The sequence below is a fragment of the Amia ocellicauda genome, chromosome 12 (genome assembly GCF_036373705.1).
Source record: "Amia ocellicauda isolate fAmiCal2 chromosome 12, fAmiCal2.hap1, whole genome shotgun sequence".
NCBI lineage: Eukaryota > Metazoa > Chordata > Actinopteri > Amiiformes > Amiidae > Amia > Amia ocellicauda.
The window spans coordinates 31,197,943-31,209,398 of NC_089861.1; the positions used below are offsets into that span (position 1 = coordinate 31,197,943).

Below are 11,456 nucleotides of genomic sequence, written 5' to 3' on the forward strand. Positions count from 1 at the left end.
GCATTATCTGAGAATATGGTGAATATTGAATGAAAATGGCTGCAAACCCAGACCCAACACAAGGGCACCCAGTTCAAATCTGTATCAATGTGTTGAAATTAAACAGAAAAGGTTTTCAAATTCCCACACATTTTTCCCTTCAGATTTAGACATTGATGTAATTCCTGCATTATTTAATTACTGTGATACTGTACTGTTTAAAGCTGCCAGGTCTGAAAAACATGACGAGTTAAAACGTTTCTTTATCTGTGAACTACAGAGATTTCCTAACAGGGCAGTGTCTCAGTTCAGCTCTGCTACCATTAACCTTCTTACAAAGCAGCACTTCACACCACATAACATCCTGCAGACAGCTCTAACAATGTGGAACACTTTGTTGTTTAAGCAACACTGCAGCAAATATTGTATAAAACCTTGCAGGAAAACCTAATTGATGAGAAGTCAAAAACTGCTTAGGCAGTTTGCCCAGTCTCTCACCCAACAGCTTACTTTTAGGGGTTTTGCAATTATGCAGTAATACCACAGCTCTACAGATTCACTGTATTAAAATAATTGAATAAACAATAAGATCATACTTACCTTCAATGCAAAACAAAACTAAATATATACATGTTAGGGTTGTGACAAAGGTCGAATCTGCATTCATTGACTTCGAACTTCGCACATTTTTTGCAAATCCAAACTCTGTTGAATACTTTTTTTTTTACAAATTCCAATTTGTAGCTAAATATTTTTGTCTACCCATTGAAACATGCACATGAATAAAGCCAGTCCGCTCATTCAGTCAGTAGGTTACAGATTTTATTCTAAGCTTAATGTGCCATGTCTGTTAACACATCAGTTTGGCCCAAAGTCATTTTGACAAAAATAATTATTTTTATTTCTTAAAAACATGTAGACATAGACTGTGGCTTGTACAAGATGCTGAGTATCACTAAACCATTTACATAGATGCCATTCCAGTTGTATGATCATACTACAGATTAGGTACTTTTTAGAAGTTTTTAATCTATTCTGTATGACTTCTCATCTCACTGTTATTCCCTTTCAAATACCTTCAGCAGCACATTGTGAGCATCAATTGCGAGTTGTTTTAAGGAGCTCATCAACATGCAGTAGGCGGCTCTATAGGAGATGACTCCGGCTGGAACTGATCCCACAATGGGGAAGACACTCAGAGCAATAGCAGTGTTAATGGACCTCTTCCCTGAGGCCTTCTTCATGAGTTCCATGACTGCATCAAAATTGATCCCATCTTTCAGGGGGGATTTAATCACAGCTTTCAGGTCCTCCACTGACTTCCCCACTTCATCAGTCATCCTCTGGAGAGACTCATCATCCAGGTCAAAGGTCGTGTAGTATGTCTCAAGCTCACTAACCAGGCTTGCAGTGTTACACACCACTGTCAGACCTGGGATGGGCACTGCAGAAACTGCAGCAGATAGCAGAGCCACCTTCCACATGCGTTTCCTCAGTTCCTTTTGCTTCTTCTTACACATTTGAAAGGAGATGTTTGGCAAGGCCGTCATGAAAATGTGCTTCTTGTGCTTTGGAAGATCGTCCCTGAAGGTGTCGAGCAGTTTGGGGAAGTCGTACAGACTCATGTCCTTCCCCATGATCAGAAACACTCTGCATGACTTCATCACATCTTTCAAGTGAGTATCGCAGTCAATTCTCATTCTTTTCAGAAACTCAATTTCATTGAAGTTGGATGGCTCCTTATCCTCTCTTTCATTTCGTATATCTTGGTCAATCTTGGATCGGACAAAGTAAAACTTTCTCCCCATCTTGTGGATCTCCTGGGCCAGCATGGTGTGATTGGTGGTGAAGCGCAAAGACGTGATGATGATGAAGAAATCATATGTCTTAAAGTCAAGCCGTGTGAGATACTCCTGTGCTTCATAATTCTTTGTTCCAATTCCTGGGAGATCCCAGAGTTTTACATTGGGGTGCTTAGGATAGGGGTATGCAGTGGGTACCTGGGTTGAGTCAAAAACACCTGCCTTTGCAGCACCTTTATCGTTCTGCTTCAGCCCTCTGATAGTGTTGATAAAGGTGGACTTCCCAGAGCCAGACTCTCCAGTGATGGCAATGTTCAGCTCAGCCTCCTGTACAGTTTTAAAGTGGGACTGCAGTTTAGAAGCCACTGAGTGTAACCCCAGGTTTTTAAAGTGCTTTAAGATCACAGCATCCTCTTCATCAACATCATGAAGTTCTTCAGCACTAAATATGGCATCCCTGCATTATAATGAAACAAGGAACTGTCACTTCTGTTTCTTCACACAATATATAAAGAATGCTGCAAACCTAATTGTACTCCACTTGTGTACATTTTACAGCTAGTGGTTTTTAATTGACCTGCCTTTGTATTTATATCACTAAATTGTTAATATTTTTGGAGTTGTTAATTTTGATTCACTCTGGTAGTGTAATTTGTCTTTACATTTTTCTTGAGCACTGGTTTTGCATTCGTCCTGGGAGACAGCTATACCCAAACGTCTGAAACATTCAGTTGTCTTCACTTATAGAAAATAAGAACTCCAAGGTCCCTAACTGCTTTTCATAGCCTTTCTGATACTAATTGATAAATTAGAAAGAAGGGGTTTGCCGTACTCTGGTGTCTTTAATAATTAGAAGCTTTACAGTACCTATGCAACATTTACATGGAACATTGCAAGACGGGTCATTATTGTGGGTGATTATTGGTTCTGACTCTGACAATCTACCCCATTTCAGCACTAATACTTAATAGATACTTAATAGACTAATACTTAATCACTAACTGTAAGATAGTGATTACTCCGATACTTCAGCTGAGACAAGAATACATTTCCATTGTGATTCATTTTATTACAGGAGGTTTCTTTTTGTGAAATAGACTTACCATTTGCGATTAGTGATATCCTCCTCGAGGGTCTTTTCCAGCTCAGGCAAGTCATAGAGCTGGGGCTGAGTTCCAGAGACGAGGAAGACGCAAGCTGACTCCATCCCTCCTTCCTTCAGACTGTCGATGCATTTCTGTCTGATGGTCTTCAAAACCTCGTCTTCATTATAAACTGCACTCTGAAGTTGTGCAGCCGTGAGATCGCTCTCAATCTTGGAGCGCACAAAGTAAACATTCTTCTCTTTGCTCTGGATTTCCTTGCCAAGCCTGAAGTGAATGTCTCTGAAGTGCTCACTTGTTATGATGATGAAGACATCAAACTCGTCACATTTCATCTGTTTTAAATACTTTTCAGCTGTAGTTTCATGTGTCTTTATTCCTGGGAGCTCCCAGAGACTGACGTTGGGATACTGTCCATAGGGGTATTCAGTGGACTCTGTGGGAATCTCAGTGGGAGCAGCTCTTTCCTCTCCAGTTGTCACCGCCCTGATGGCATTCGCAAAGGTGGACTTCCCTGAGCCCGACTCCCCAATCACAGCAATATTAACTTTCACACAATCAAACTCCTGGGGGTAATGGACAGGAACAGGAGTGGGAGCCTGTAATTCAACTCCAGAGGAAGCCATGTAAACCTGGAAAGGGAAAAAAACAGCAGTTATGTCTGAAAGGAGTCTGTACATATTGCATGCTTAGTTTCAGTTTTAAACACAGACGTTACCTTTGTTTTATTTTCTAGGAATTTGAATATATTGAAGTAAACAACCCGTTAACGAGGTGATCTACAAGCTAACATACCATCCATAACTTCATGACACAACAGAGTACACTATGTTCCATCAACAACAGTGTTAACAGAGGAGTATGGAAGCCGAGGTGAGCAAAGTGAGGAGCTGCAACCGTGGGAGTAAAAAAAAGACGAGAAAACAGCATTTCTGCATTTCTGCATGGAATTCAAATGTTGTGCATATACAACACCCAAGGGAAAAACTGAAACTGAAATGTTAAAGCAGCTTGAACATTTTTGACCAAAAAATTACTCTCTATCAATGCAATTTTGTTTTGTACAAGAACAAAAATGGCTGCCACATGTGAAATTTTTCATAGCCGACACCTTGCAATTGATTATTATTTTTTATTTCTTGGCAGACGCCCTTATCCAGGGTGACTTACAACATAAGTGCAAAACAAAGTGCAAAAATACAGTTAAGTAAAAGGCATCAATCGTTACAAATTCAATTTAACTAAAACATAGCAATTCAAAATAATACATTTTACAAATTACAGTAAGTGAGGTCCTACATCCTGGACGGTGAAAGCTAAGTGCTGTCAAGATGTAGGGTCACAGTCAAGGGCTACAGGAAAGGGAGCAAGGAGGAAAACAATCAAAAGTGCAGGAAGCATAATAAAACTGTGAAGTGCTATCTAGCAGGGATAAAAGGACTAATATTACAAGTACTGTCGGAAAAGATGTGTCTTGAGTAAGCGCCGGAATGAGGTCAAAGACTCTGCCATTTCGACTTCAGAGGGAAGGTCGTTCCACCATTTAGGGGCCAGGGATGAGAAGGAGGAAGGAGAGTGGAGAGGAGGTAGAGTTAGTCTTCTGGCGCTGGAGGAGCGCAGTGGTCTGGAGGGGATGTATGGAGAGACGAGGGTCTGCAGGTAGCTTGGTGCAGTGTGGTCGAGACAGTGGTAGGTGAGGGTCAATGTCTTGAACTGAATGCGTGATGTCATAAATGACACTTATCAGGAGATAGAAAATGTGTTGGATATGTTGGTGTCGGTTATAATTTAGTTGTGTATTTTATTGAATTTCTTAGTTCAATTGCTTGGTAATTAATGTTTTTGTTTGTTTGTGGTTTCTAAAGCCAATTTTAATGTTTGTTATATTATTGGTCCTCTGCTAAAAAACAAGAGAGAGCAACTACAGAAATCAGCCACATTCACTCCACCTGACACACCACAGTAATCACCACCAGAGCCTGCAAGACTGAATTATGTTAGTGTACAGAGGCCATCAGCATCTAACAAAAAAGTCTGTTAGATCTGCAAAATAAACCAACATCCTAAAAGAAAAGATAACTGGCCAAGATTTGGAGATCAGGATAAAATGATGTCTTGGGTCTAAATTTACAGGATTTTATGCTACCAGCCCAAAACAGTGCCTGCCATTCAAAACTTGAACAAAACCTTTATGAACAAATAAATGCTAGGAAAGTGAATCAACCTCATTTCATGAGATTCTGATTGTTGTTACCACTGTAAATACAATTTCAATCATATTTTCTGCAAAAAACTTAAAGTTGATTCTGAGCTACCAAGCATTCATTATAACAGGTTAAATACAACATTTTTATAGCATAACCAGAAGGCTAGTCTGTGATATCTCTTAGACTTCCCATTCCATCTGTGGTTAAACATGTAAGAATCCCATTCCATAACAGTTTAATTAATTTCAGTATGTTTAATATAATGTAGGGATTTACAACTCTACAATTTATAAACCTCATGTATATCCAGAATGCATGAGCGTGCAACACAACACTGTAAATAGCATGAGGTAATCTTTTCATGCAGAACCATCAGATTTTATTGTTAATAAGTGTTGATTATGAACTTCAGGTAGGACTGGGTAAACTTTACGTGAAAATATGGGAATGTTTCTACAAATATATATATATATATATATATATACACACCGATCAGCCATAACATTATTAACACTGACAGGTGAAGTGAATAACACTGATAATCTGGTTATCATGGCACCTGTCAGTGGGTGGGATATATTAGGCAGCAAGTGAACATTTTGTCCTCAAAGTTGATGTGTTAGAAGCAGGAAAAATGGGCAAGCGTAAGGATCTGAGCGACTTTGCAAGGGCCAAATTGTGATGGCTAGACGACTGGGTCAGAGCATCTCCAAAACTGCAGCTCTTGTGGGGTGTTCCCGGTCCGCAGTGGTCAGTACCTATCAAAAGTGGTCCAAGGAAGGAAAAGCGGTGAACCGGTGACAGGGTCATGGGCGGCCAAGACTCATTGATGCACGTGGGGAGCGAAGGCTGGCCCGTGTGGTCCGATCCAACAGACGAGCTACTGTAGCTCGAGTATTGGATAGATCTCCTCTCACTCTCACTTTCAGTATTATCCACCCTGCTTGTCTCTATCCTATCTTTGCAAATGCATGTTGTCTATTTTCATTTTTAATAAACCTATATCTGTCTAAAATGCAACAGCCTCAAGGTCAATTCATGCAGATCAACCTCACCACTAATCTGAATTCGTATTAGTTAAAGTATTGTGGTAACTTGCACATCAACCCGACCTTGTTTTCAGAGGATTTGATCACTGTTTGTTGTATGTGTTGGCATCTCTAGACAACAGGACTTTATTCAGCAAATATTATTTCTTCTGATATTTGATACCAGATAAAAATGAAAACTCCAGTTTAAAGTCCTAGACCAATCGAAAGTACTTACTAATAAAACAATAACTGTAATGACAAATTAAAACAATTTGTCCACCGCAACATTTTAACTGTATGTTATCAGAAGAGCATCCTTTCATTTCATTAAACTATTTACATGTCTTCCCCTTACCTTTTCTGTGACACAGAGCTGCTTAGCCGTTCAGACCACTTGAATAAAGTCGCAGTCAGAAGTCAAAACGCTCAGGTCCTTGTCTAAGTACAGACAGATAATATGGGTATGAATGCAAACACAGCCCTTCCCATACTGGAAATCCCCCTTCCACCCTAGTTTCCTGTAAGTCGTCATCTGGCTGTTTTGAAAGGAAACCTCTTTTGGTTTCTTCTTAACTGTAGTTTTATTTTTAACTCTAATAGTGTGTGAGAAGATATCACTATATAATTTTCTCTTCTTCAAAAGTATTACCTGAATATAACAGTATAATTAATCACAATTAAAACTATTAGATAGGTACATCACAATTTAGTTATAACCCAAATTAGTGCCATAAGAAACAAATTAAAAATTAAAAATCCAGTAAACAAAAAAAGTTGAGAAAAAATGTATGTTGAGATAAAAAAATACGAAAGCAAAATGTATAGAATTGTAAACAAAAAAATATATATTGAAACCAAAAAAATAACTTGAAAGCAAATAATGTTAAATCGAGAGCAAAACTCTGATGTGCTCTCCTGCAGTCCCTGTCTGCAATCTTTGCCACCAGTTTCTTTGCTTTTTTTTTTTTTTCAGTTTATGAGTTTTGGCACTGTTTTGCCATTAGGGTGGGATTTATAGGGAGGGGTGGATCCTGACTCTCCATTGGTCCAGCAGGTTTGAGTTATGGTTCTTCCTAACCCAGTCAGTGAGCAGGGCTGGTCTGACAGTCACCACTCTGCAACACATCTTTGACTTCAGCACTGACTGACCCATAGATTGAGTGGGTGCAACTACATGACTTCGGAATTGAATTATAAACAAAGCATGTTTTTAATTAAAGTTGTGGACAATCGCTTTCTACATATTACACGTGTTTATTTTATACAGCCTTTATTCTCATATTTATCAATGGCGCCAGTAATTTAATAGGTGACTGTGCATATGCATATAGTGTGTATGTGTGCATGTATGTATGTATGTATGTATGTATGTATGTATGCGTGTGTGTATGTTTCTTACCTAAACATAAACTGGGACATCACATGATCTTAATGAATACGATGCCCCTCCATTGCCTCTTGCTAAATGATGTGAGGTCCATCAGTCTGGCACTGTGTTGTCTGAGGAGCTGAATTAAAGTGCTTGTGCAGGTTACATTAATATGAACATGATTTTAAACATGTTACTGTGCACGTAGCAGGTGAATCCTGTGTTTTGTTTCAGTGCTGTATGTATGGGTTAAAATGGCAGTGGGATCCAGTGATTGTCCAGCTTTTGACTACAGGTCTATGCGCACACAGGATGTATAAGCAGCTGCTGAATCGGCGCTGCTGTTGAAACCGAGACAGTCGAGTCCCATCCCACACAGAGATCACCCAGACCAGCCCACCTAATCACTGATTGGGTTAAGAAGAACCGTCACTCAAACCTGCTGGACCAATGGAGACTCATGATCCACGCCTCCCTGTAAATCCCACCCTCACGACAAAACAGTATCAAAAAAACACCAAAAGCAAAGAAACTGGTGGCGAAACCAAAGATTGCAGCATCGCAACCAAAGACAGGGACTGCAGGCGAGCATGTCAGAGTTTTTCTCCCGATTTAACATTATTTGCTTTCAAGTTTTTTTTTTTCTTTTGATATAATTATTTTTGTTTACAATTTTATACATTTTGCTTTTGATTGTTTTATTTTTGATCTCAAACATCAATTTTTTGATAGAACAAATAAACAACTGGAGATAAGAAAGAAATCATGGAATTGTTCTGTTTAGCACAATTTAACCCCTTAAGCTGACAAACCCCTCTGGTACCCTAATATTAAAATAAAAATATTGACAATTATGACATATTCTGGAACTAGACAGTCTACTGATCAAAACAAGACCATCTACGTTTTAGTAGAAGTAACACACACCCGTAGAGAGTTCAAAATGTCAAGATGGAAAACTCTGTTTACAGTGTACTAATGTCACACCCTAGTGGGTGCTTAGGGGTGACTACGCTACCCGACCATGCCACCTCCTTTGATATACGAGGGAGGAGCTCGTCTACCCACTCCAATACTTTCCCCGGCAGGCTCGACTGAACCCCACACAGGCAGGTAAGGTAAAATATAACAATATTTATTTGACAAGCTCCAGACACGGCATGAAGATTTTCCTGGATAAACGTACAGGATGATAAAAAGTAACTATGTAAAACCTGACTAAAACCGCCTTTAATTAATAGGGGCAATAAAACGCTAAAACCCTATCCAAACAAATAACCAAAAATAAGATAGAAAAAGGAAACTATTAAAATCCTATAAAACTACCTTTTCTTAAGAATTATATCTCCTGTAAAAAAGACACTAATAACTCTTCTTCCTCTCACAGATATCATCCACACTCCAATAACACAGGTAAGTCGGTTCTAATTCCTCATCCTCTTTCTCGCAGCCCGACAACACCCCGCTGGCCAGATGGACAGCCGCAGACTGGGAATGGAAGATCTCAGGCAAGGAGAAAAACAATTAATGTTCACAATCAGTTCCTTGCCACGACTCTGCAATATGACCCACAATAATATTCTCTTTTCTCCAGATATAGCTGAACGTGGCGAATACCAGGGGAGAGGGGATGCACCCAGTTACAAATAAAGCCGAGTTCAATAGTACTAATGCGTATGGCTCTTAATTTCCGTGTTCCAAGATGCTTCACTCGTGCTCTCACTAATTACCACTCTGTTGCACATACAGTCAACAAAAACCTATGGACTTAGCTGCTCGAAGCTCTCGCCGTCACTGCTCTGCTGCCAAGTCCTTAATATATCTCATCGCCGTCTCCGGATTCGGAGTCTCCGTTGTATTATTTGTAATCCACTGGAGGATAAAGAGTTCATCAGCCCCGCAAAAGCCTCCTCTCCTCTGCTCCCCTCTCCAGCACCAGCTTTATTTTCGCGTCCTGCTGTTCACCACCTGCAAGCCGTTCTGTCTGTGAACCTCTGTGTCCTGCCCCGCTGAAGGATCCCTCTCAGCTTATCTGTCAAAGCAGAGAACCCGGGTGCAGGTGAAGGTGATTCGGAGAGATTATGCAGGTAGGTCCAGGTGAGAATGTATCTGGTGGCATGTGCTGGGCCGGACAAACAATAAAATAATTAAAAAACCCAATAACCCAATTAAACACCGAAAATAATAGAACCAAAATAAGGAAGATCACCCCAGCTTTGAATGACGGCAGGCGAAATGGAAACTGTAAATCGGATGTGTTTGAGAATGAAATGCGCTGGTAGCCAAGAGAATAAGCTTTCAAACGGAATACAGGAATACAGTGTAACTTCTATCCACAGGAGATACACGTAACACTGCCAAATAATGCTTAAGAGGGTGTAGTAACACAGTATATAACTATGAAATGTACAGTATGTTTCAGTTTTTGGTAACCGAAACTGTTTTTTTTTTAACTCTGGCAGATTACCACTTATGAGTACTGCAACCTCGTAGAGGGAGCCCTCACTGATTGTATAGTAGCTACCTCTGTCTCCGAAAGCTCTAGGGCTGAGAAGGGTTCCCATTCAGGGGCCAGACCCAGAGCTGCAGGAGGACCCAGGATATTAACTGCCTGGAGTGAGCAGAATAGAGGATGCATCCAGAGCAACAGGGAGCGAACCAGGCAATTGAGCGTGATCAATTGCAGTCCACCCTGCCTGTTGATGTAGGCCACCGCCGCCGTGTTGTCCATCCGGATCATCACATGGCAGTTCCACAGGACTGGTTCAAAATGTCTTATGGCCAGGCAGATGGCCCGGAGTTCGAGCAGATTGATGTGGAGGGCTCGGTGAGCCTCGCCCCACACTCCCCTGACTCTGTGACCATTGCAGATGTCGCCCCAGCCGTGGTCTGAGGCATCTGTTGTTACAATCACTTGGTAGCAAACCGGCCTGAGGGGCACACCGAGGGTCAAATTCGCAGGGCTCTGCTACCAATAGAGCACCTTCCAACGTGCCGGAGTGACACACACTCGGTGGAGGCAACCGCATCGTGGAGGCATGTGAAGAACACCAAACCAACGCTGCAGGGGCCTCAACCACAGTAGGCCCAGAAGGCAGGGCTTGAGGCCCATGCTCGATTGCCTGAAAATAAAAAGATTGCTGTGGAAAGGGGGTTAGACACAGAAATCCAATTTAATAAGACAATGAATGTCTATATGTATATATGTAGGCCAGTGGCGACTGGTGACTCAAACAATTGGGGAGGACAGGAGGAAAACCAACCCACTGCGTCATGTGATTTTACACTAGTTGGCTACTTATCTCTACTTTCTTATGTTCAAGTTATGTTCTTATGTGTCAAATGGAGCAATAATCCAACTAGCAACCTAATGCAAACTTACCATACAACTAAGGTAAGGTGATGCCTCGTGTGTGCGTAATGTGTCACTATAAGCCTACTATACTTCTCGATCAAAAAGGGAAACCTAAATCTGAAAAATCTAAAAGTGGTTCACAATTTGCACTTATAATTTTTATTTTCTAATATGGTACTGTATCTGTCGCTATCTATCACTTTACCACCAGTTCGTCACACTCACGTACAATACAGTGGTAGAGAATTGAAGATGACATTTGGAAATTATCATTGAACGCGATATCAATATTGTATTCTGGTTGTTGATTGATTAGGGAGGACGTCCTCCCTTGGAGCATCAGTTTTGGCCAATAACAGATTAGAATGAAAAAAAATGAAGTGGATTAAATTGATATAAGAGATCCCGTCCTAATGAGGACAGCAGGAGCCCGTCCTCTGCCCCCCACCACCACTTCACACAGCTGGCCCTTCCCCTCTGCCCCTCTGCCTGTCGCTGTTGAAACATTTGAACAGAATTTCAATAATGGATTTTTTCCAAAGAAAAGATAAATTATTTTATAAATGATACTTAGATTTGGTAATGGTTTATTTCAGACAATTACTTTTTT

The 11,456-nt window shown here is 40.6% G+C and overlaps 1 protein-coding gene across 1 annotated transcript; it reads right to left on the reverse strand.

Annotated features, from left to right (window-relative positions):
- Positions 1-779: 779 nt before the first annotated feature.
- LOC136764927 (interferon-inducible GTPase 5) lies at positions 780-6,616 on the reverse strand. Its single transcript, XM_066719314.1, has 3 exons — positions 6,478-6,616; positions 2,885-3,516; positions 780-2,238 (listed from the first exon to the last, which is right to left on the reverse strand). The coding sequence occupies exons 2-3, from the start codon at positions 3,508-3,510 to the stop codon at positions 1,038-1,040; spliced, it is 1,827 nt and encodes a 608-aa protein (XP_066575411.1). The 5' UTR covers positions 3,511-3,516; positions 6,478-6,616; the 3' UTR covers positions 780-1,037.
- Positions 6,617-11,456: the final 4,840 nt, after the last annotated feature.